This window comes from Anomaloglossus baeobatrachus, chromosome 6, assembly GCF_048569485.1.
Source record: "Anomaloglossus baeobatrachus isolate aAnoBae1 chromosome 6, aAnoBae1.hap1, whole genome shotgun sequence".
NCBI lineage: Eukaryota > Metazoa > Chordata > Amphibia > Anura > Aromobatidae > Anomaloglossus > Anomaloglossus baeobatrachus.
The window spans coordinates 386,488,692-386,514,912 of NC_134358.1; the positions used below are offsets into that span (position 1 = coordinate 386,488,692).

General features: G+C 46.1%; 1 protein-coding gene across 3 annotated transcripts in view; it reads right to left on the minus strand.

Annotated features, from left to right (window-relative positions):
* PDE1C (phosphodiesterase 1C) overlaps positions 1 to 26,221 on the minus strand; it is a 1,233,587-nt gene that overhangs the window by 94,085 nt on the left and 1,113,281 nt on the right. For all 3 annotated transcript variants that reach the window (XM_075315087.1, XM_075315088.1, XM_075315090.1), the window contains 2 exons: positions 8,264 to 8,384; positions 3,102 to 3,277 (listed from right to left, as the gene is read on the minus strand). In XM_075315087.1, the coding sequence (XP_075171202.1) occupies positions 3,102 to 3,277; positions 8,264 to 8,384 (297 nt within the window). The remainder of the gene's footprint in view (positions 1 to 3,101; positions 3,278 to 8,263; positions 8,385 to 26,221) is intronic.

Sequence of the window (26,221 nt, forward strand, 5' to 3'; positions counted from 1 at the left end):
TAAAACAAATGTGATATGTGATGAATTAAGTAAATAACAAAAGATATTTTCAATTGTTTTATTTAAACCCTCAGAAAACAATACAAAATTTGAAAATATAAAAGGATTCACGATTAGTCAGTCTTTGAAATTGAATTGGAATATTTGTGGGAATTTGTTTAACAATATATTAAATGAAGACTGCTAAGGTCTATTTAGTGTACCACAAAAATAAATTCTTAATAAACTCTGAATTAAGATACCATTATAGATGTTGCCTCTTTATTTATTCATTCTCTTTCTAATTGTTTTTATTATCCTACCGACATATTGAAGATGACACATAAATTCTAAATGGTAATACTACGCTTGAGTAACTGATAATAATAATAATAATATTTATTCATTTATAAAGCACTATTAATTTCATAGCACTTTACATACATTGGCAACACTGTCCCTATTGGGGCTCACAATCTAAAGTCCCTTTCTGTATGTTTTTGTATTGTGGGAGGAAACCGGAGAACCTGGAGGAAACCTACGCAAACACGGGGAGAACATACAAACTCCTTGCAGATGGTGTCCTTTGAACCCAGGACCGCAGCACTGCAAGACTGCAGTATTAACCACTGAGCCACCCATCACAAGTAATAATCAATGCAAATTTGGTCCTTATTTATAATAATATTGCAGCATAACCATATAGCAATCCCACAATTAAAAGCATTTCCTATCTGATGAAGGATAATGATAGATAAGATTATGGTTTTCCTTCATCTATCTAACTGAGCTGGTACTATAATACCTTTTAGATTTTTGTTCCATCTGAACATGTTATTGGTTTCTGCTGGATTAATATCTCACAGATAATGAGCCAATGGTTAGTTAAAATATCTGTAATGAGACCTATCAAAAGTGGTGATAAAATAGTTTTTAAACCTATAATCAATATTCAAAGGGTCAGTTTCTTTGTTCCAGTCTATGCAATCTTTCTTCCTTTTCCATTTTAAGACAGTTAAACTGTTTAAAAATGTTTTGTCCTTTTAAAAGAATCAGTGAGGATAATTTTTGGATATACTTTGTCTAAAAATATTTTTTCAGAATATCGTATTGTTTAAAAAAATCTCTATCCCTTGTACAATTCTTGCGAACCATAGGGTATGTTTCTACTCTCAAAATTAAGATAGCTATTTACATCTACAGTGCCATGCGAAAATATTTGGCTTCCTTGAATTTTTCAACCTTTTCCCACATTTCAGGCTTCAAACATAAAGATAAAAATTTTAATGTTATGGTGAAGAATGAATAACAAGTGGGACATAATTGTGAAGTTGAATGAAATTTATTGCTTATTTTACAACTTTTATAAAAAATAAATAACTCAAAATTGAGGTGTGCAATATTATTCATTTCCTTTACGTTAATACTTTGTAGCGCCACCATTTGTTGCGATTACAGCTGGAAGTCGCTTGGCGTATGTCTCTATCAGTTTTGCACATCGAGAGACTGAATTCTTGCCCATTCTTTCTTTGCAAATAGCTTGAGCTGAGTGAGGTTGGATGGAGAGCGTTTCTGAACAGCAGTTTTCAGCTCTTTCCACAGATTCTCGATTGGATTCAGGTCTGGACTTTGACTTGGCCATTCAAAGACCTGGATATGTTTATTTGTGAACCATTCCATTGTAGATTTTGCTTTATGTTTGGGATCATTGTCTTGTTGGAAGACAAATCTCCGTCCCAGTCTCAGGTCTTTTGCATACTCCAACAGGTTTTCTTCAAGAATGGTCCTGTATTTGGCTTCATCCATCTTCCCATCAATTTTACCCATCTTCCCTGTCCCTACTGAAGCAAAGGAGGTCCAAATCATGATGTTGCCACCACCATGTTTGACAGTGGGGATGGTGTGTTCAGGCTTATGAGCTGTATTGCTTTTATGCCGAACATATTGTTTGGCATTGTGCCCAAATAGTTTGATTTTAGTTTCATCTGACCAGAGCACCTTCTTCCACATGGTTGGTGTGTCTCCCAGGTGGCTTGTGGCAAACTTTAAACAACTCTTTTTATGGATATCTTTGAGAAATGGCTTTCTCCTTGCCACTCTTCCATAAAGGCCAGATTTGTGTAGTGTACGACTGATTGTTGTCCTATGGACAGGCTCTTCCACCACAGTTGTAAATCTCTGCAGTTCATCCAGAGTGATCATGGGCCTCTTGGCTGCATCTCTGATTAGTCTTCTCCTTGTTTGAGATGAAAGTTTGGATGTACGGCTGGATCTTGGTAGATTTGCAGTGGTATGATACTCCTTCCATTTTAATATGATCGCTTGCACAGTGCTTCTTGGGATGTTTAAAGTTTTGGAAATCTTTTTGTAACCAAATCTAGCTTTAAACTTTTCCACAAAAGTATTACAGACCTGCCCGTTGTGTTTCTTGGTCTTCATGATGCTAACTGTGCTTTAACAGAACACTGAGACTATCTCCGAGCAGGTGCATTTATACGGAGACTTGATCACACACAGGTGGATTATATTTATCATCATCAGTCATTTAGGACAACATTGGATCATTGACAGATCCTCAATAAACTTCTGGAGTGAGTTTGCTACACTGAAAGTAAAGGGGACGAATTATATTGCACACCCCAATTTTCAGTTATTTACCTTTTTAAAAAAATTTAAAATAAGCAATAAATTTCATTCAACTTCACAATTGGGTCCCACTTGTTGTTGATTCTTCACCATAACATTTTTATCTTTATGTTTGAAGCCTGAAATGTGGGAAAAGGTTGAAAAATTCAAGGGGCCAAATACTTTCCCAAGGCACTGTACGTGTTTGAAGTGGGGAGCTGTAACAATGTTGCCTCTAGTGTCTTTGGATAGAATGAAATGAAGAAAAATAATATGGGATTCAGATTTATTGATGGAAAAACATAAATTCATTCTGATTCAATTATTTCACAAAGGAATGAGCATCCTCAAAGGTCCCTGAGCATAATATGAACAGGTCGTCAATAAATCACTAAGCCTCCCTCTCTTCATTATAGCAAGTTTGTATATACAGTATATATAGTGATTACTCATTATCCCTATTAGTGAATGCATTAGTCACATTACTTCTTACTCACCTTTGGCTGCCTGTGCCTTCCACTTTTCTCTGTTCTGTTGCACTACTTCATACCAAGTATTTTTAAAACTTTTGAAGTCCACAGTGAGTATTGAACAGTTCAAAGAGGCACTTCCTTCTGATCCAGTGCTCTTCACACTTGATCTTTTAACTTCTGAGGGGGTTATGCTGTTTAAACTGAGAAAGTAATTCAATAAGTGAGAATGCAGCCAACATAGATGTTAAAAAAGGGTGATCAACATGTACTAATAAAGAGTAGCTTCATATCCAGCCATCCCCTAATATATTCAACCTCAAATTAATAGGTTTATTAGCAAAATGTATTAAAGGGGTTGTCCCCTGAACAAACTTCATTTTAACCCCTTAGCGACCCATGATGTACTGTGTACATCATGGATCGTGTGAAGTTAATCCCCGCGGCTTGCCGTGGGCAGTCTGCGGCAATCCACACACATATCAGCTGATTTCAACAGCTGACATGTGTGCCTGCTAGTCGCCAGTGGAATTGCGTTCCACCTGCGACTATTAACTCCTTACATCTCGCTTCCAAAATCTGGCAGCGAGATGTATATGCACGGATCCATTCTGATGACTTACCCCAGAACAGAATAGTACCGGCATTGAAAGTAAAGCAGCATATCTGCATATCTCAGCTGTGTAGCTGTGATCTGGAGATATGGAAGCATGATCAGACAGCTGATCCATATAGTCCCCTAAGGGACCTAGTAAAATAAAAAATAAGTTAAAAAAAGTTTTAAAAAACTTAAAAAAACCTAAAAGTTCAAATCACCCCCCTTTCACCCCATTGAAAATTAAAGGGTTACAAAAATAGAAAATATACACATATTTGGTATCGCAGCGTTCAGAAATGCCGATCTATCAAAATATAAAATCAATTAACCTGATCAGTAACCAGCGTAGCGGAAAAAACAATCCAAACGCCAAAATTACGTGTTTTGGTCACCGCAAATTTTGCGCAAAATTCAATAACAGGCTATCAAATCGTAGCATCTGCACAAAAATGGTACAGTTAAAAACGTCAGCTTGAGACACAAAAAATAAGCCATCACTAAGCTATACATCCCGAAAAATGAGAATGCTATGTGTTTAGGAAATTGGCGCAAAACGTTCGCCACTTTTTCACTTTTTTTTGGACAAACTTGTGAATTTTTTTAACCCCTTAGATACAAGTAAACCAATTCATCTTTGATGTCTATGAAGTCGCACTGACCTCAGGCATCAGAGGAACACATCAGTTTTACCATATAGTGAAAATGGTGAATAAAATATCCCAAAAACTATTGTGCGATCACACTTTTTTTGCAGTTTTTCCACACTTGATTTTTTTTTCTATTTTCCAATACACAATATGGTAAAACTTATGGTTTCATTTAAAACTACAACTCTTCCCGCAAAAAAGTAGCCCTCATATGATAAGATTGACGGAAAATTAAAAATAGTACGGCTCTCGGAAGAAAGAGAGAAAAAAACCCCCGAAAAACACAAAATGCCCGGGGGGTTAATCAATAGATCTTGGAAGATTAGTAATAATATCCACAATTGGATGGGTTTTAAAAATTGTTCCTACGCTGAGATAATCTTATATATTTGTCCCTGCTATGTACTGTGTAATGGCCGTGTCTGACCGTACATGGACATCGTCTGATCATACCATTGCTCCTGGGCTGGTGAAGAAATAAAAGCGTATACAGAAATTACAGCACAGGATAGCAAATAATTCTTTCTTTGAGGTAAAACATTTTTAAAAAACACATAGGGAAATGTTTTACCTCACAAAAAGAATCAGCTATGATCCTGTGCTGTAATGTCTTTATATTCTTTTGTGTCCTCCCCAGCTCAGGAGATGTGGTATGACCAGACCATGTCCCTCTACAGTCAGACACGGCCATTACACAGTACATAAAAGGGAAGCATATATAAGATTATCTCAGTCCAGGATCTGTGGTATGATCAGACCATGTCCCTGTATGGTCAGACACAGCCATTACACAGTACATAGCAGGGACACATATATAAGATTATCTCAGTCCAGGATCTTTGGTATGATCAGACCATGTCCCTGTATGGTCAGACACGGCCGTTACACAGTACATAGCAGGGGCACATATATAAGATTATCAACACAGGAACACGTTTTATAAACACATATATTTGTGGACATTGTTATTGTTCTAAGATCTTTTGATTACAATGAACTTTATTTGTCGGAAAACCCCTTTAAGTTTTGGTTGTTTGCAATAAACAAATCAAACAGGAACAATTTAACCCCTTAATGACTTATGACATACAATTTTCCCATAGGCCATTAAGGACTGTATTGAAGGCCAGGACAACAAGTATATGGCTGCTGACGTTCAGCACAGTGATGGTGCCATTGTCTCCACCCACTCAATTGTATTTGTTTCTATAGGATTACCTCACCAGAACCACCATCAGCTCATCAATACTGTACAAGAACCACCATCAGCTCATCAATACTGTACAAGAACCACCATCAGGCCATCAATACTGTAGAAGAACCACCATCAGCTCATCAATACTGTACAAGAACCACCATCAGCTCATCAATACTGTACAAGAACCACCATCAGGCCATCAATACTGTACAAGAACCACCATCAGCTCATCAATACTGTACAAGAACCACCATCAGGTCATCAATACTGTATAAGAACCACCATCAGCTCATCAATACTGTACAAGAACCACCATCAGCTAATCAATACTGTACAAGAACCACCATCAGCTCATCAATACTGTACAAGAACCACCATCAGGTGATCAATACTGTACAAGAACCACCATCAGCTCATCAATACTGTACAAGAACCACCATCAGCTCATCAATACTGTACAAGAACCACCATCAGGTGATCAATACTGTACAAGAACCACCATCAGCTCATCAATACTGTACAAGAACCACCATCAGCTCATCAATACTGTACAAGAACCACCATCAGCTCATCAATACTGTACAAAAACTACCATCAGTTTTGTCAAACACTGTATTTGTCCTATGATAGATGCAAACACCGTCAGATGTATACCATCCCTTTATCTATAATGCAGTCTGTTTGGTTTCCATTAGGGTATCTATCAAATGTTGGACACCTTAAGGGAATGCAAACAGCCCTCAATTAAATTAAAGGAGTATTCCCATCTCCAAGATCCTATCCCAATATGTAGTAGCTGTAATAATAATAATATTAGCAAATTCCTCCAATTAGTAATGTAGCATAGTTCTTCTGATATAGCCATGTCTCTTACCTTATGCGCAGGGCATTGCAGCTTAGGTATCTATGGTTACATCCACTCATTTAGGGAAAGCTATTAGTTTGGTTAGAATCCTGAGCAACTATCAGACTATATTACATTTCTAATTGGAGGTATTTGCTATTATAATAATAATTATTATTATTATTATTATTACACCTACTACACATTGGGATAGGATCTTGGAGATGTGAACACCCCTTTAAGCTATATTAGTTTACATGACTATCTTTGGGTTTGACTATTAAAATATAAGATGTCAGGGATGAGGCGCAAGTCTCCTAAGAAGATTAAACATACAAAAAATATGCCAAAAGTGTAAAAAACAATTGAAAATACATATTTGATATGTGTCTTTAACAGTCTAATTTCTTAATAATATTATTTGAGCAAAATGCCAAAAAGACAAAAATAGAAACACCAGAATTGCCTTTTTTGTATCGGACTTCCCTACAACATACAATAAAAAGCAATCAGAATATTGTATGTAAGGAAAATGGCATCAATAATAAGCACAGTTCAGGAATAAAAAACAAGACATTCAGAAAAGGATAAAAGCTACAGACCTCAGAAAATGGCAACAAAGAAAAAAAGTTTTTTTTTCCAAGGTTCAGATTTTTTTAACCACTAAAATATAAAAATAAAGTAATAAATGTGTTATCACTGCAATCGCACTGACCCCGATAATCATAGAATTTTTAACACACAATAAATGTCATGAAAACAGAACCCAATGGCAAAATTGCATTGTTCTCACCATTTCACACCACTTGGAATTTTTATGTGGTAAAATGAATAGTAGCATTAAAAACTACAACTCATCCCATAAAAAAGCCCTCATATGTTTATACTAATAGGTTAGAAAAAAAGTGTCCAAGGTCTTAGTAGAGCACCATTTGGCTGTTATTGCTGGCTGCAATCATCAGGAATGGCTAGAAACCAGCTTCAAGCAGCATTCCTGAGGAATCTTACAGGGAATCTGTCGTCAGGATTTTGCCACCTAATCTGAGAGCATTATCATATAGGCAAAGAGGCCTAGACTGCAACTATGTGTCACTTACTGGGCTGCTTAGTGTAGTTTTGCTAAAATCACAGTTTTATCAGCAAGAGATAATTTCTAGAGGACTAGTACCCCAGTGCCTGGTAGTCTTGCATGCTTATGAGTTCTGTATAACTCTTCCCCACCAGTGATTGGCAGCTTTTTATGCACACTATATATGGGGAGTAAACGTCCAATCAGTGGTATGGGCGGGGTTATACAGACCTCGGCATTCAGAGGACTGATATATTTGTAGCAATAAAACAGTGATTTTATCAAAATGATTGCAAACAGCCCAGTAAGTTATACATTACAGAAATCAGAAAATATTGTGCTCTCAAATGAATGGGGTAAAAATCCTGGTGGCAGATTCCCTTTACCTAATTTCTCTACCTCTAAATAACGCAACCAATTGTAAAACCGGTTCCATTATCCTCTCCACTACACCCCAAAAGGCTCTACTTTCCAGCTGGAAACTATATGTAAACTACCTACAAACAAGACATGTCCTGCATGTGACCATTACTTCACAAAGCCTCATAGCAATGTCAGGCATTACTGAAGTGTATATATTGTGACGGTACAGTGTACACTGTACATACAGTATATATATATATATATATATATATATACACTGTATGTGCATGTATATATGCTGTCTATATCTTTACTTGTTTGTGTACAACTTCAATCTGAATGTTGAAAGCTTAAATGACTTATAAGTCTAAAAGCTCTGTACTTTAAGGTTTTTTCTTTGTTTTTGCCTTAAGTTCTTTTTACTAAGTATATATATATATTTGAAACATAAAGTATCAAGAACATCTTACCTAGATCGCCTAAATCCTGTGAGCCCGGACCGTGAAGCTTCGTCAATAAGTGGAATTACAATCTTTTCTGTCATGTCTGTTAACACGGTAAATGTAGGTTCCACAATGAAGTCAATAAAACCTAAAAAAAATGTTAATGTCCAAATGTATAGTACGACAATATTATGTTATTTCCATAAATAATTACTATTAGAATGTAAAAAAATTGTTTAAAAGAACTGAAGTCCCCAGTGGTTGATACCTTTTAATGGCTAACTGAAAAGATGGTAATAATAGCAAGCTTTCGAGACTACACAGGTCTCTTCATCAGGCTCAGTATAACACAAAATCTGAAGAGTCACATATTTATATACCATGCCTGATGAAGAGACCTGAGTAGTCTGGAAAGCTTGCTATTATTACCATCTTTTCAGTTAGCCATTAAAAGGTATCAACCACTGAGGACTTCAGTTCTTTTAAACAATTTTTTTATCTCTACTGGCTAACACAGTACAAAGATATATTTTACTTGTATTAGAATGTAAGTAATATGCTGGTTATTGTCAGCATGCATGTGTGTATAATGGCCACTAGGTGGAGACATTGCACAGATAATAGCAGGCCTGCTGATGGTGCTATTCAGGATGCAGTATACAATGGTAGGACAGTTCCTCTCACTTTTTAATGACAGAATATGATGCATTTATCTGCTCCTTTCTGACCTCATCTTAGAGGCTCCATTGGATAAATATGTTAAGTGATTCAAAGTACAGCTCAGGTTTGGTTGAAAAGTTTGGTAAATGAACCATTAAATTATTCAGCAAAGGTCCTCAGCATATAGGGGACATGCATAAGGAAAAGTAAGTGCTAAGTCATTAAGCCATTGACCTCATTACTCTCTGATCTATAAGCACTTTGTGCCCAGTAATAGAAATAACAGAAATAAAGCCTGGTTATTTCATGTAGATTTAAAGGAAGTAAGTGGAGAATTGAATTAATGAAGAGACACATTGCTTCCGTCTCATCAACACTAGTTCATTATAGATTGAATTTGTGACCAAAAAAGAGAACATTTCTTGAAATAACATTGCCCTTGTGTAAAAGGCACAAAGTAACACGAGCTGTGCTTCAAAGGCTCGGAGCAGAAGGGCTGGAGGTGAAAACAAGAGGCACCGACCGCAAGAAATAATTGCACTTGGAAACCCTGTGATGTATCAGCCCTTCTTATATATGCTCAGTCACTTACAAGTACTTTATCATTTTTTAAGCATGTCTTGGGCCAGGATGATGAAGAGTAATGCTTTTCTTTGGTCTCAAAGCTCTCATAAATAATTAAAGTCTCCTTCACCTTTCACTATTGGCAGTGGAAAAGTATTTAAGCTCTCCAAGAAGATAGTATGAGATTGTGTAAAAAAACGTAGACATAAGATAGATACATGGATGGACATAAAGATGAATGGATGGATGGATAGACAGAGTCTATCTATCTATCTTCTATCTATCTATCTATCTATCTATCTATCCATCTATCCATCCATCCATCCATCCATCCATCCATCCATCCATCCATCTATCTATCCATCCATCTATCCATCCATCCATCTATTCATCTATCCATCCATCCATCCATCCATCCATCTATCCATCAATCTATCCATCTATCCATCTATCCATCTATCTATCCATCCATCATCCATCCATCCATCCATCCATCTATCCATTATCTATTATCTATCTATCCATCCATCCATCTACCTATCCATCTATCCATCCATCTATCCATCCATCCATCCATCTATCTATCTCTATTATCTATCTATCTATCTATCTATCCATCTATCTCTATTATCTATCTATTATCTCTCTATTATCTATCCATCCATCTATCTATCTATCTATCCTTCTATCTATCTATCTATCTATCTATGTCTATTATCTATCTATCTGTCTATCTCTATTATCTATCTATCTATCTCTATTATCTATCTATTATCTCTCTATTATCTATCCATCCATCTATCTATCTATCTATCTATCTATCTATGTGTTACGGGGGGCTGTCTGATAATAATCGAAAGGAGTATCAGACAGTCAGGGTCCACCGTGCAAAGACTTTGCTGCAGACTATGGCAGAGTGCAATACCTCTGTTAACTCACAGAAGGATATAATAAGTAAGTAAAGCAATTCCTCCCTTACTTGGAGGGTGTGTGGAATGATCTCTGTTAACAATCACAGAGACAAAGGCAATGTGTGCGAAATGGCACCTACCTAGGTCCGCTCTTCTAGTGGTGCAAAAGAGACGAACAGCAGCGTAAGCCGCACAAAGCTCCTACCTGCGTTCGCTCCACTAGTGTGCGAGGACACGAACCACTAGATATGGCACCTGCCTAGGTCCGCTCTTCTAGTGGTGCAAAAGAGACGAACAGCAGCGTAAGCCGCACAAAGCTCCTACCTCTGTTCGCTCCCCTAGTGTGCGAGGATACGAACAACTGCCAGACGCAGTATAAGGAACGTTACCCTAGCGGCAACGTCCACCTACGAGTAGAATCACAAGGCCCAGCCAGACCATGTGCCTCAGGCACCTGCCTATGTCCGCTCCCCTAAGAGGTAAGGATACGGACAGCAGCCGAAGCTGTAAGGTATAAGAACGCTACCCTGCCGGTAGCGCTCACCTAGCATAGACAGAGGAATGCCTAGAGGAACGCGCACAGAGCGTCTACTCATATGCATGAACCAAGAGGACTGAGCACCATGCGGCGTGTGTCAGGGTCTTATATAGACTCTGTGCCTCATCCAAGATGGAGGACACCAGAGCCAATCCGCTGCCAGAACGACAGGAGTGACGTCATCCTGGCCTATCACCGAGCAAGACGTCACAAGCACATGACCAGCGACCAATCGGCATAGAAGGTGTCAGAGACATGTGACCTCGTGTCAGCGATGATGTCACCCACACATGTGCAATGGCTCCAAGATTGGACTTAGTCTCCGGCGCTCGCACATGTGCAGTAGCAAGAAATCTGGACTTAGTCTCCAGCGCTCGCACATGTGCAGTAGCACGAAATCTGGACTTAGTCTCCAGCGCTCGCACATGTGCAGTAGCAAGAAATCTGGACATAGTCTCCAGTGCTCGCAGCAACCGTAACAGTACCTCCCCCTCAAGGGCCCCCCTCCCGGCGACGCAGGTAATCGGCAACTAAGTCGGGAGCATGGACAGCCTCCTCAGGCTCCCAAGAGCGATGTTCCGGGCCATAGCCCTCCCAATCTATCAAGAAGAACCTGCGCCCTCTAACCATCTTAGAACCAACTATGGCTCGTACCTCATAGCTAGAGCGAGAGGAATCAGAGGCAGGAGAGTGCACTTCACGAGCGTGAGGTAAAATAGCCGGCTTTAGCAGTGAGACATGGAATTTGTCATGAATCCTAAGATGGACAGGTAACTTCAATTGATAGACTACAGGATTTACCTGTCGAAGAACCTCATAAGGACCCAGGAAGCGAGGAGCAAATTTGACAGAGCTCACTCTAAGTCTCACGTGTTTTGCAGAGAGCCACACAAAGTCCCCTGGAGAAAAGACAGGAGCCGGGCGACGAAACCTATCGGACACCGTCTTCATACGGTCCTTAGCTGCTTGGATCGACTCTTGAGTCCGATCCCAAACCTCTCTGGCATTAGTTGCCCAGTCGGCCACAAGAGGAGGAGGTGCAGCAGCGGGAAACGGTACCGGTACCCTAGGGTGTTGCCCATTATTGAGTACGAACGGTGTCTGCCCAGTGGCCTCAGCCAGCGAATTGTTAAGGGCAAATTCTGCCCAGGGTAGGAGGGAGGACCAGTTATCGTGGTTCTCAGCAACAAAGTGTCGAAGGTATATAATCATAGATTGATTGGTACGTTCAACCAAACCATTAGTCTCCGGATGGTATGCCGAAGAGAGATTCAACTCAATTTGCAGAAGGCTACAAAGATCTCGCCAGAAACGGGAAGTAAATTGCGGGCCTCTATCACAAATGATACGATCTGGCATCCCGTGAAGCCTAAAGACATGCTTGAGGAATAGTTTGGCTAGTACCCTGGAAGATGGGATTCTCGATAACGGTACGAGATGAACCATCCGGGAGAAATGGTCCGTAATGACCCACACAAATCTATGTCCCTGTGAACATGGAAGATCACCCACAAAGTCCATGCCTACCACCTCCCATGGTCTATCTGGCACTGGTAAAGGATGCAAGAGCCCAGCCGGTCTCTGCCGTAATGGACGGTTGCGAGCACACGAGTAGCAGGAACCGACATATCTCTTGACGTGGCTGGCTAAGTGTGGCCACCAATACCACCTCTCCAGTAACTCTCGTGTCCGCCTAATACCAAAATGCCCACCCACCTTTGAGGTGTGGGCCCATGACAGTATATCATTCTGTCGATCAGGCGGAACAAAGGTCTTGCCCGGTGGGATTTGGTCTAACGTCACAGGGGAGAGCGTATGAAAAACCCTGGAGGGAAGGATAAGACGAGGTTCGTCAATCTCTTCCTGGGTAGAAAGCATAGAGCGAGACAGGGCGTCTGCCTTGTTATTCTTACTCCCAGACAGATAGTTGATGGAGAAGTGAAAGCGGGAGAAAAACAAGGACCAGCGGGCTTGGCGAGGATTCAGACGCTGAGCGGTTTGTAAGTACGTCAGATTCTTATGGTCTGTATAGACCTGGAAAGGATGTTTCGCTCCTTCCAGCAAGTGACGCCACTCCTCCAAGGCTAATCTCAAGGCGAGCAGTTCCCTATCCCCAATGGTATAGTTTCTCTCTGCCGGTGAAAAGGTTTTAGCAAAGAAGAAACACGGCCTTTTTCTACCTGCACCGTTCTTTTGATACAAGACCGCACCAGCACCCACTGAAGAGGCATCAACCTCTAAGAGGAAGGGCTTATTCTCATCGGGTCTTTGAAGAACGGGAGCAGTTGAAAAGTGTCTTTTTACTGCCTCAAAAGCCTGAGATGTCTCAGTAGACCAGGCTTTGGGATTAGCACCTTTCTTAGTCAAGGCCACCAAAGGGGCCACCAAAGTAGAAAAATGGGGTATGAACTGCCTGTAATAATTTATGAATCCTAAGAAGCGTTGCACCGCCTTCAAGGAATGAGGTTCGGACCATTGCAGGACAGCAGAGAGCTTCGCAGGATCCATAGCCAGACCCTCTTGTGAGATAATGTAACCCAAAAAAGGCAATGAGGACTGCTCGAATACACATTTCTCGAGTTTAGCAAACAATGAGTGCTCCCTTAAACGGGAAAGGACACGAACGACATCCTGACGATGAGTCTCCAGATCAGGAGAAAAAATCAGGATGTCGTCCAGATACACCACTACTGAGGATAACAGTAAATCCCTGAACACATCGTTTACGAAGTCCTGAAATACTGCGGGTGCATTACATAACCCAAAAGGCATGACGAGGTATTCATAGTGACCGTCTCGGGTGTTAAAAGCGGTCTTCCATTTGTCACCCTTTCGAATTCGTACCAAGTTATACGCACCCCGCAGATCCAACTTCGTAAAAACTTGAGCTCCTCTCAGTCTGTCAAAGAGCTCCGAAATTAAAGGTAATGGGTATTTGTTCTTTATTGTGATTGCGTTGAGACCCCTGTAATCTATGCAGGGACGCAAATCACCCTCTTTCTTCCGAACAAAGAAAAACCCAGCTCCCGCGGGAGAGACAGACTTACGAATGAACCCCTTCTCTAAACTCTCTCTTATATAGGTCGACATGGCCTCCGACTCAGGTATCGACAGGGGGTAAACCCTGCCTTTAGGTGGAACCGAACCTGGGATAAGGTCTATGGCACAGTCATACGGCCTATGGGGTGGAAGAACCTCAGCACCCTGTTTGGAGAACACGTCAGCGAAATCCAAATAGGGTGTAGGTATGGGAGAGAGATCAGTTGATGCAACCGCAACGACCTTAGGTGGTAAGGGAAGACATCGGGACTGACATTTCGAACCCCAACTAATAATGCTGTCAGACTCCCAGTCAATGTGAGGAGCATGAGTCCGAAGCCATGGAAGACCCAGAAGGACGTCGTCTATACCCTCAGGCAAAACAAGAAAAGAAATCTCCTCTATGTGACCCTGAGACAGGGAAAGGCGCAAGGGAACTGTCCTCAATGTAATGGAGTCAGACAACATAGTTCCATTAACAACACGGACAGGAATAGGCGCCTCTAACATGATAGAGGGAATATTGTGTCCCTTTACAAATCCTGAGGACACAAAAATCCCGTCAGCTCCGGAATCCACAAAAGCCATAATAGGCCATGTATTCTCAGATAACGAGAGCTGACCTGGGATACAACACTTAGAGGGTGCAGAAGACGTCTCTAGTAACCCCCCTCTAATGGTTACTAGGCCAGGGAGTTTCCCTGACGACTAGGACACTTGTTGGCATAGTGCCCAGCCTGACGACATACGTAACATATAGGAGGACCAGACTTGCGTAGTCTGGAGAACGTATGACCTAACTCCATAGGAGTGGGAGATGTTTCAGATGCTGAGGAAGATGGTAGTGGACCCTCAACAACTGGAATAGCCCGATGCTTAGGGCGTGAGGAAGAGACCTCGAGTCTACGTTCCTTATGGCGTACATCGATCCTCGTTGCAACTGTGATCAAGTCCTCCAGAGAAGCAGGGACCTCACGAGTAGCAAGGGCATCCTTGACATAGCCTGCCAACCCTCTCCAGAAGATAGGAATCAACACCTTCTCTGGCCAATCTAGTTCTGCCACCAGAGTTCTAAAAGCAATGGCATAAGAACTAGTGGATAACGAACCCTGAGATAGATCTAACAGTCTCAGGGCCGCATCATGGGTAACCTGCGGACCCATGAATACCGCCTTAAGAGCATCAAGAAAGTCTTGATGTCTCAGAGTAACCACATCAGAGCGCTCCCATAGGGGAGTCGCCCATTCTAAGGCTTTGTCCTGAAGTAATGAGATGATAAAGCCTACTCTGGACCTCTCCGTAGAGAAGCGAGAAGAGTTGACCTCTAGGTGTATCTGACACTGACTAATGAAACCACGACATGATCTGGCATCGCCAGAATATCTGTTTGGCAGAGCAAGTCGAGGATCATGTGCAGATGTCACCATGGTCTGAGGTTTATCCTCTATACTCTTGAGCCGTGACTCAAGTACTTGTATGTAACGGTGTAACTGCTGATATTCTGCCATAACTGCCAGACCCTTGGCTCAGTCCTAATGTTACGGGGGGCTGTCTGATAATAACCGAAAGGAGTATCAGACAGTCAGGGTCCACCGTGCAAAGACTTTGCTGCAGACTATGGCAGAGTGCAATACCTCTGTTAACTCACAGAAGGATATAATAAGTAAGTAAAGCAATTCCTCCCTTACTTGGAGGGTGTGTGGAATGATCTCTGTTAACAATCACAGAGACAAAGGCAATGTGTGCGAAATGGCACCTACCTAGGTCCGCTCTTCTAGTGGTGCAAAAGAGACGAACAGCAGCGTAAGCCGCACAAAGCTCCTACCTGCGTTCGCTCCACTAGTGTGCGAGGACACGAACCACTAGATATGGCACCTGCCTAGGTCCGCTCTTCTAGTGGTGCAAAAGAGACGAACAGCAGCGTAAGCCGCACAAAGCTCCTACCTCTGTTCGCTCCCCTAGTGTGCGAGGATACGAACAACTGCCAGACGCAGTATAAGGAACGTTACCCTAGCGGCAACGTCCACCTACGAGTAGAATCACAAGGCCCAGCCAGACCATGTGCCTCAGGCACCTGCCTATGTCCGCTCCCCTAAGAGGTAAGGATACGGACAGCAGCCGAAGCTGTAAGGTATAAGAACGCTACCCTGCCGGTAGCGCTCACCTAGCATAGACAGAGGAATGCCTAGAGGAACGCGCACAGAGCGTCTACTCATATGCATGAACCAAGAGGACTGAGCACCATGCGGCGTGTGTCAGGGTCTTATATAGACTCTGTGCCTCATCCAAGATGGAGGACACCAGAGCCAATCCGCTGCCAGAACGACAGGAGTGACGTCATCCTGGCCTATCACCGAGCAAGACGTCACAAGCACATGACCAGCGACCAATCGGCATAGAAGGTGTCAGAGACATGTGACCTCGTGTCAGCGATGATGTCACCCACACATGTGCAATGGCTCCAAGATTGGACTTAGTCTCCGGCGCTCGCACATGTGCAGTAGCAAGAAATCTGGACTTAGTCTCCAGCGCTCGCACATGTGCAGTAGCACGAAATCTGGACTTAGTCTCCAGCGCTCGCACATGTGCAGTAGCAAGAAATCTGGACATAGTCTCCAGTGCTCGCAGCAACCGTAACAGTACCTCCCCCTCAAGGGCCCCCCTCCCGGCGACGCAGGTAATCGGCAACTAAGTCGGGAGCATGGACAGCCTCCTCAGGCTCCCAAGAGCGATGTTCCGGGCCATAGCCCTCCCAATCTATCAAGAAGAACCTGCGCCCTCTAACCATCTTAGAACCAACTATGGCTCGTACCTCATAGCTAGAGCGAGAGGAATCAGAGGCAGGAGAGTGCACTTCACGAGCGTGAGGTAAAATAGCCGGCTTTAGCAGTGAGACATGGAATTTGTCATGAATCCTAAGATGGACAGGTAACTTCAATTGATAGACTACAGGATTTACCTGTCGAAGAACCTCATAAGGACCCAGGAAGCGAGGAGCAAATTTGACAGAGCTCACTCTAAGTCTCACGTGTTTTGCAGAGAGCCACACAAAGTCCCCTGGAGAAAAGACAGGAGCCGGGCGACGAAACCTATCGGACACCGTCTTCATACGGTCCTTAGCTGCTTGGATCGACTCTTGAGTCCGATCCCAAACCTCTCTGGCATTAGTTGCCCAGTCGGCCACAAGAGGAGGAGGTGCAGCAGCGGGAAACGGTACCGGTACCCTAGGGTGTTGCCCATTATTGAGTACGAACGGTGTCTGCCCAGTGGCCTCAGCCAGCGAATTGTTAAGGGCAAATTCTGCCCAGGGTAGGAGGGAGGACCAGTTATCGTGGTTCTCAGCAACAAAGTGTCGAAGGTATATAATCATAGATTGATTGGTACGTTCAACCAAACCATTAGTCTCCGGATGGTATGCCGAAGAGAGATTCAACTCAATTTGCAGAAGGCTACAAAGATCTCGCCAGAAACGGGAAGTAAATTGCGGGCCTCTATCACAAATGATACGATCTGGCATCCCGTGAAGCCTAAAGACATGCTTGAGGAATAGTTTGGCTAGTACCCTGGAAGATGGGATTCTCGATAACGGTACGAGATGAACCATCCGGGAGAAATGGTCCGTAATGACCCACACAAATCTATGTCCCTGTGAACATGGAAGATCACCCACAAAGTCCATGCCTACCACCTCCCATGGTCTATCTGGCACTGGTAAAGGATGCAAGAGCCCAGCCGGTCTCTGCCGTAATGGACGGTTGCGAGCACACGAGTAGCAGGAACCGACATATCTCTTGACGTGGCTGGCTAAGTGTGGCCACCAATACCACCTCTCCAGTAACTCTCGTGTCCGCCTAATACCAAAATGCCCACCCACCTTTGAGGTGTGGGCCCATGACAGTATATCATTCTGTCGATCAGGCGGAACAAAGGTCTTGCCCGGTGGGATTTGGTCTAACGTCACAGGGGAGAGCGTATGAAAAACCCTGGAGGGAAGGATAAGACGAGGTTCGTCAATCTCTTCCTGGGTAGAAAGCATAGAGCGAGACAGGGCGTCTGCCTTGTTATTCTTACTCCCAGACAGATAGTTGATGGAGAAGTGAAAGCGGGAGAAAAACAAGGACCAGCGGGCTTGGCGAGGATTCAGACGCTGAGCGGTTTGTAAGTACGTCAGATTCTTATGGTCTGTATAGACCTGGAAAGGATGTTTCGCTCCTTCCAGCAAGTGACGCCACTCCTCCAAGGCTAATCTCAAGGCGAGCAGTTCCCTATCCCCAATGGTATAGTTTCTCTCTGCCGGTGAAAAGGTTTTAGCAAAGAAGAAACACGGCCTTTTTCTACCTGCACCGTTCTTTTGATACAAGACCGCACCAGCACCCACTGAAGAGGCATCAACCTCTAAGAGGAAGGGCTTATTCTCATCGGGTCTTTGAAGAACGGGAGCAGTTGAAAAGTGTCTTTTTACTGCCTCAAAAGCCTGAGATGTCTCAGTAGACCAGGCTTTGGGATTAGCACCTTTCTTAGTCAAGGCCACCAAAGGGGCCACCAAAGTAGAAAAATGGGGTATGAACTGCCTGTAATAATTTATGAATCCTAAGAAGCGTTGCACCGCCTTCAAGGAATGAGGTTCGGACCATTGCAGGACAGCAGAGAGCTTCGCAGGATCCATAGCCAGACCCTCTTGTGAGATAATGTAACCCAAAAAAGGCAATGAGGACTGCTCGAATACACATTTCTCGAGTTTAGCAAACAATGAGTGCTCCCTTAAACGGGAAAGGACACGAACGACATCCTGACGATGAGTCTCCAGATCAGGAGAAAAAATCAGGATGTCGTCCAGATACACCACTACTGAGGATAACAGTAAATCCCTGAACACATCGTTTACGAAGTCCTGAAATACTGCGGGTGCATTACATAACCCAAAAGGCATGACGAGGTATTCATAGTGACCGTCTCGGGTGTTAAAAGCGGTCTTCCATTTGTCACCCTTTCGAATTCGTACCAAGTTATACGCACCCCGCAGATCCAACTTCGTAAAAACTTGAGCTCCTCTCAGTCTGTCAAAGAGCTCCGAAATTAAAGGTAATGGGTATTTGTTCTTTATTGTGATTGCGTTGAGACCCCTGTAATCTATGCAGGGACGCAAATCACCCTCTTTCTTCCGAACAAAGAAAAACCCAGCTCCCGCGGGAGAGACAGACTTACGAATGAACCCCTTCTCTAAACTCTCTCTTATATAGGTCGACATGGCCTCCGACTCAGGTATCGACAGGGGGTAAACCCTGCCTTTAGGTGGAACCGAACCTGGGATAAGGTCTATGGCACAGTCATACGGCCTATGGGGTGGAAGAACCTCAGCACCCTGTTTGGAGAACACGTCAGCGAAATCCAAATAGGGTGTAGGTATGGGAGAGAGATCAGTTGATGCAACCGCAACGACCTTAGGTGGTAAGGGAAGACATCGGGACTGACATTTCGAACCCCAACTAATAATGCTGTCAGACTCCCAGTCAATGTGAGGAGCATGAGTCCGAAGCCATGGAAGACCCAGAAGGACGTCGTCTATACCCTCAGGCAAAACAAGAAAAGAAATCTCCTCTATGTGACCCTGAGACAGGGAAAGGCGCAAGGGAACTGTCCTCAATGTAATGGAGTCAGACAACATAGTTCCATTAACAACACGGACAGGAATAGGCGCCTCTAACATGATAGAGGGAATATTGTGTCCCTTTACAAATCCTGAGGACACAAAAATCCCGTCAGCTCCGGAATCCACAAAAGCCATAATAGGCCATGTATTCTCAGATAACGAGAGCTGACCTGGGATACAACACTTAGAGGGTGCAGAAGACGTCTCTAGTAACCCCCCTCTAATGGTTACTAGGCCAGGGAGTTTCCCTGACGACTAGGACACTTGTTGGCATAGTGCCCAGCCTGACGACATACGTAACATATAGGAGGACCAGACTTGCGTAGTCTGGAGAACGTATGACCTAACTCCATAGGAGTGGGAGATGTTTCAGATGCTGAGGAAGATGGTAGTGGACCCTCAACAACTGGAATAGCCCGATGCTTAGGGCGTGAGGAAGAGACCTCGAGTCTACGTTCCTTATGGCGTACATCGATCCTCGTTGCAACTGTGATCAAGTCCTCCAGAGAAGCAGGGACCTCACGAGTAGCAAGGGCATCCTTGACATAGCCTGCCAACCCTCTCCAGAAGATAGGAATCAACACCTTCTCTGGCCAATCTAGTTCTGCCACCAGAGTTCTAAAAGCAATGGCATAAGAACTAGTGGATAACGAACCCTGAGATAGATCTAACAGTCTCAGGGCCGCATCATGGGTAACCTGCGGACCCATGAATACCGCCTTAAGAGCATCAAGAAAGTCTTGATGTCTCAGAGTAACCACATCAGAGCGCTCCCATAGGGGAGTCGCCCATTCTAAGGCTTTGTCCTGAAGTAATGAGATGATAAAGCCTACTCTGGACCTCTCCGTAGAGAAGCGAGAAGAGTTGACCTCTAGGTGTATCTGACACTGACTAATGAAACCACGACATGATCTGGCATCGCCAGAATATCTGTTTGGCAGAGCAAGTCGAGGATCATGTGCAGATGTCACCATGGTCTGAGGTTTATCCTCTATACTCTTGAGCCGTGACTCAAGTACTTGTATGTAACGGTGTAACTGCTGATATTCTGCCATAACTGCCAGACCCTTGGCTCAGTCCTAATGTTACGGGGGGCTGTCTGATAATAACCGAAAGGAGTATCAGACAGTCAGGGTCCACCGTGCAAAGACTTTGCTGCAGACTATGGCAGAGTGCAATACCTCTGTTAACTCACAGAAGGATATAATAAGTAAGTAAAGCAATTCCTCCCTTACTTGGAGGGTGTGTGGAATGATCTCTGTTAACAATCACAGAGACAAAGGCAATGTGTGCGAAATGGCACCTACCTAGGTCCGCTCTTCTAGTGGTGCAAAAGAGACGAACAGCAGCGTAAGCCGCACAAAGCTCCTACCTGCGTTCGCTCCACTAGTGTGCGAGGACACGAACCACTAGATATGGCACCTGCCTAGGTCCGCTCTTCTAGTGGTGCAAAAGAGACGAACAGCAGCGTAAGCCGCACAAAGCTCCTACCTCTGTTCGCTCCCCTAGTGTGCGAGGATACGAACAACTGCCAGACGCAGTATAAGGAACGTTACCCTAGCGGCAACGTCCACCTACGAGTAGAATCACAAGGCCCAGCCAGACCATGTGCCTCAGGCACCTGCCTATGTCCGCTCCCCTAAGAGGTAAGGATACGGACAGCAGCCGAAGCTGTAAGGTATAAGAACGCTACCCTGCCGGTAGCGCTCACCTAGCATAGACAGAGGAATGCCTAGAGGAACGCGCACAGAGCGTCTACTCATATGCATGAACCAAGAGGACTGAGCACCATGCGGCGTGTGTCAGGGTCTTATATAGACTCTGTGCCTCATCCAAGATGGAGGACACCAGAGCCAATCCGCTGCCAGAACGACAGGAGTGACGTCATGCTGGCCTATCACCGAGCAAGACGTCACAAGCACATGACCAGCGACCAATCGGCATAGAAGGTGTCAGAGACATGTGACCTCGTGTCAGCGATGATGTCACCCACACATGTGCAATGGCTCCAAGATTGGACTTAGTCTCCGGCGCTCGCACATGTGCAGTAGCAAGAAATCTGGACTTAGTCTCCAGCGCTCGCACATGTGCAGTAGCACGAAATCTGGACTTAGTCTCCAGCGCTCGCACATGTGCAGTAGCACGAAATCTGGACTTAGTCTCCAGCGCTCGCACATGTGCAGTAGCAAGAAATCTGGACTTAGTCTCCAGCGCTCGCACATGTGCAGTAGCAAGAAATCTGGACATAGTCTCCAGTGCTCGCAGCAACCGTAACACTATGTCTATTATCTATCTATCTATCTATCTATCTATCTATCTATCTCTATTATCTATCTATCTATCTATCTCTATTATCTATCTATCTATCTATCTAGCCATCTATCTATCTCTATTATCTATCTATTATCCCTCTATTATCTATTGATGCCTCTATCTATCTATCATCCCTCTATCTATTATCTATCCATCCATCTATCTATTATCTATCTATCTATTATCTATCTATCTATCCATCCATCTATCCATCCATCTTTCTATTATCTATCTATCCCTCTATCTATATAGTATCTATCTATCTATCCATCTATTATCTATATATCTATCCCTCTATCTATCTATCCATCTATCCATCTATCTATCTATCTATCTAGCTATCTATCCGCTGTCTGTCTGTCGCAGTAGAGGTACTCAATAAGAATGTATCTTACCTGTGAAAACTAGCTGATATCTATACATATAATTGCCTTATTCTGTCTGTCTGTCTGTCTGTCTGTCATGCTTCAAAATTGTGTCCTTCCGGTGACATTGTGTCCTTACGGTGACACAAAGCTGATTGGCCGCTGGGCTCGCCATGGCCCTGCCCCCCCACACCGATTGGCCGCTCGCCCAGGCTGCGCCCCCACACGGATTGGCCAGCCGCTCGCCCAGGCTCCGCCCCCCCCACTGATTGGCCTCTCGCCCCGGCACCCTGCAGGCATTGGCAACTCGGCCACGCCACGCTCCGCCCCCCTCACGCAATGGACGTTAGCTCTGCCCCCCCCCCCCGCATTCCCCGAACTGACACGGTCACGGCTCCCAGGTGAGTACTGTACAACCCCCCCCCCAACGGGAGCCCACATCAGCGTACGCCGCCAACACTTACCCTCGCATTGCTGGCCTTGCCGCCGTATGCTAGTGTGGGCTCCCGTGCGAGTGGGGGACGGGATGCGCTGGTAACCATGGTAGCATAGTTACCAGCACATCAAGGTCCTGCAGCGGCGGAAGATCCACACGCACACACATAACAGCACACACACACACACACACATACACACACATCAGATCACACTCACTCTCACAAACACCTCACACACACATCGCATCCACACACTCACAGCATCCGGCGATATCACTTGCTTCTCGGCCTCGATACTGTGCTGCTGTGACCTTCCAGGACCTGACGGAGGATCACATGGCCAGAAGCATGTGGTATCTCCGGATGTTGTGAGTATCAGCGCGTGTGTGCGATTTCGTCAGTGTCTGTGTGTGTGAGTGTATGCGATCGGGTGTGTGTGAGTGTATGCGATCGGGTGTGTGTGAGTGTATGCGATCGGGTGTGGGTGGGTGGGTGTGGGTGAGTGTATGCGATCGGTTGTGTGTGTGAGTGTATGCGATCGGTTGTGTGTGTGAGTGTATGCGATCGGGTGTGTGTGAGTGTCGGCAGAGGAGCACGGCGTGCTGGAGGAGGCTGGGAGCAGAGAGGCTGATCTTGGGGAAGGCTGGGAGTGGGAGGCTGATGCTGGGGGAGACTGGGAGGGGAAGGCTGATGCTGAAGGAGGCTGGGAGGAGAGAGGCTGATCCTGAGGAAGGCTGGGAAGGGGAGGCTGATGCTGAGGGAGGCTGGAAGGAGAGAGGCTGATGCTGGGGGAGGCTGGAAGGAGAGAGGCTGAGGCTGGGAGGAGAGAGGCTGATGCTGGGGAAGGCTGATGCTGAGGGAGGCTGGGAGGGGAAAGCTGATGCTGGGGAAGGCAGGGAGGACAGAGGCTGGGAGGAGAGAGGCTGATCCTGGGGAAGGCTGGGAGAGGGAGGCTGATGCTGGGGGAGGCTGGAAGGAGAGAGGGTGATGCTGGGGGAGGCTGGAAGGAGAGAGGCTGATGCTGGGGGAGGCTGGGAGGATGGAGGCTGGGAGGAGAGAGGCTGATCCTGGGGAAGGCTGGGAGAGGGAGGCTGATGCTGGGGGAGGCTGGAAGGAGAGAGGGTGATGCTGGGGAAGGCTGGGAGAGGGAGGCTGATGCTGAGGGAGGCTGGAAGGAGAGAGGCTGATGCTGGGGGAGGCTGGAAGGAGAGAGGCTGATGCTGGGGGAGGCTGATGCTGGGGGAGGCTGGGAAGAGAGAGAGGCTGGGAGGAGAGAGGCTGATGCTGGGGAAGGCTGGGAGGAGAGAGGCTGATGCTGGGGACAGAGAGGAGAGGCTGATGCTGGGAGGAGAGAGGCTGATGCTGGGATGAGAGAGGCTGATCCTGGGGAAGGCTGGGAGGGGGAGGCTGAGAGAAGAGAGGCTGATGCTGAGGGAGGCTGAGGCTCGGGTAGGCTGGGAGGAGAGAGGCTGATGCTAGGGACAGAAAAGGCTGATGCTGGGAGGAGAGAGGCTGATGCTGGGAGGAGAGAGGCTGATGCTGGGAGGAGAGAGGCTGATGCTGGGAGGAGAGAGGCTGATGCTGTGGGCAGAGAGGCTGATGCTGGGGGCAGAGAGGCTGATGCTGGTGCAGCATGGGGGATGGAGCACGATGGGGGGTGCGCAGCATGGGGGATGGAGCACGATGGGGAGTGCGCAGCATGGGGGATGGAGCACGTTTGGGAGTGCGCAGCATGGCGGATGGACCACGTTTGGGAGTGCGCAGCATGGAGGATGGAGCACGTTTGGGAGTGCGCAGCATGGAGGATGGAGCACGTTTGGGAGTGCGCAGCATGGCGGATGGAGCACGTTTGGGAGTGTGCAGCATGGGGGATGGAGCACGTTTGGGAGTGCGCAGCATGGCGGATGGAGCACATTTGGGAGTGCGCAGCATGGCGGATGGAGCACGTTTGGGAGTGCGCAGCATGGCGGATGGAGCACGTTTGGGAGTGCGCAGCATGCCGGATGGACCACGTTTGGGAGTGCGCAGCATAGCGGATGGACTACGTTTGGGAGTGCGCAGCATGGCGGATGGACCACGTTTGGGAGTGCGCAGCATGGCGGATGGAGCACGTTTGGGAGTGCGCAGCATGGCGGATGGAGCACGTTTGGGAGTGCGCAGCATGACGGATGGAGCACGTTTGGGAGTGCGCAGCATGGCGGATGGAGCACGTTTGGGAGTGCGCAGCATGCCGGATGGTGCACGATGGGGAGTGCGCAGTATGGCGGATGGAGCACGTTGGGGAGTGCGCAGTATGGCGGATGGAGCACGTTGGGGAGTGCGTAGCATGGCGGATGGAGCACGTTTGGGAGTGCGCAGCATGGCGGATGGACCACGTTTGGGAGTGCGCAGCATGGCGGATGGAGCACGTTTGGGAGTGCGCAGCATGGCGGATGGAGCACGTTTGGGAGTGCGCAGCATGGCGGGTGGAGCACGTTTGGGAGTGCGCAGCATGGCGGATGGAGCACGATGGGGGGTGCGCAGCATGGCGGATGGAGCACGTTTGGGAGTGAGCAGCATGGCGGATGGAGCACGTTTGGGAGTGTGCAGCATGGCGGATAGAGCACGATAGGGAGTGCGCAGCATGGCGGATGGAGCACGTTTGGGAGTGCGCAGCATGGGGGATGCAGCACGATGGGGAGTGCGCAGTATGGCGGATGGAGCACGTTTGGGAGTGTGCAGCATGGCGGATGGACCACGTTTGGGAGTGCGCAGCATGGGGGATGGAGCACGTTTGGGAATGCGCAGCATGGGGGATGCAGCACGATGGGGAGTGCGCTGCATGGGGGATGGAGCACGATGGGGGGTGCGCAGCATGGGGGATGGAGCACGTTTGGGAGTGCGCAGCATGGCGGATAGAGCACGATGGGGAGTGCGCAGCATGGCGGATGGAGCACGTTTGGGAGTGCGCAGCATGGGGGATGCAGCACGATGGGGAGTGCGCAGTATGGCGGATGGAGTGCGCAGTATGGCGGATAGAGCACGTTTGGGAGTGCGCAGCATGGCGGATGGACCACGTTTGGGAGTGCGCAGCATGGCGGATGGAGCACGTTTGGGAGTGCGCAGCATGGCAGATGGACCACGTTTGGGAGTGCGCAGCATGGCGGATGGAGCACGTTTGGGAGTACGCAGCATGGGGGATGCAGCACGATGGGGAGTGCGCTGCATGGGGGATGGAGCACGATGGGGGGTGCGCAGCATGGGGGATGGAGCACGATGGGAGGTGCACACCTCCCCCCAACACACACACACACACACGCGCACTGCACAACACACACACACACTGGGAACCACAAACAACGCCCTACACAGACACCCACACACACAGACAACGCTGCACACACACAACACCCAACACACAAACACCGCAGCACACACAAATATACGCACATACCGCACAACACACACATTGCTCAAAACATACCTCCCCCCAAAACACACCACACACACACAAACCGCACAACACACA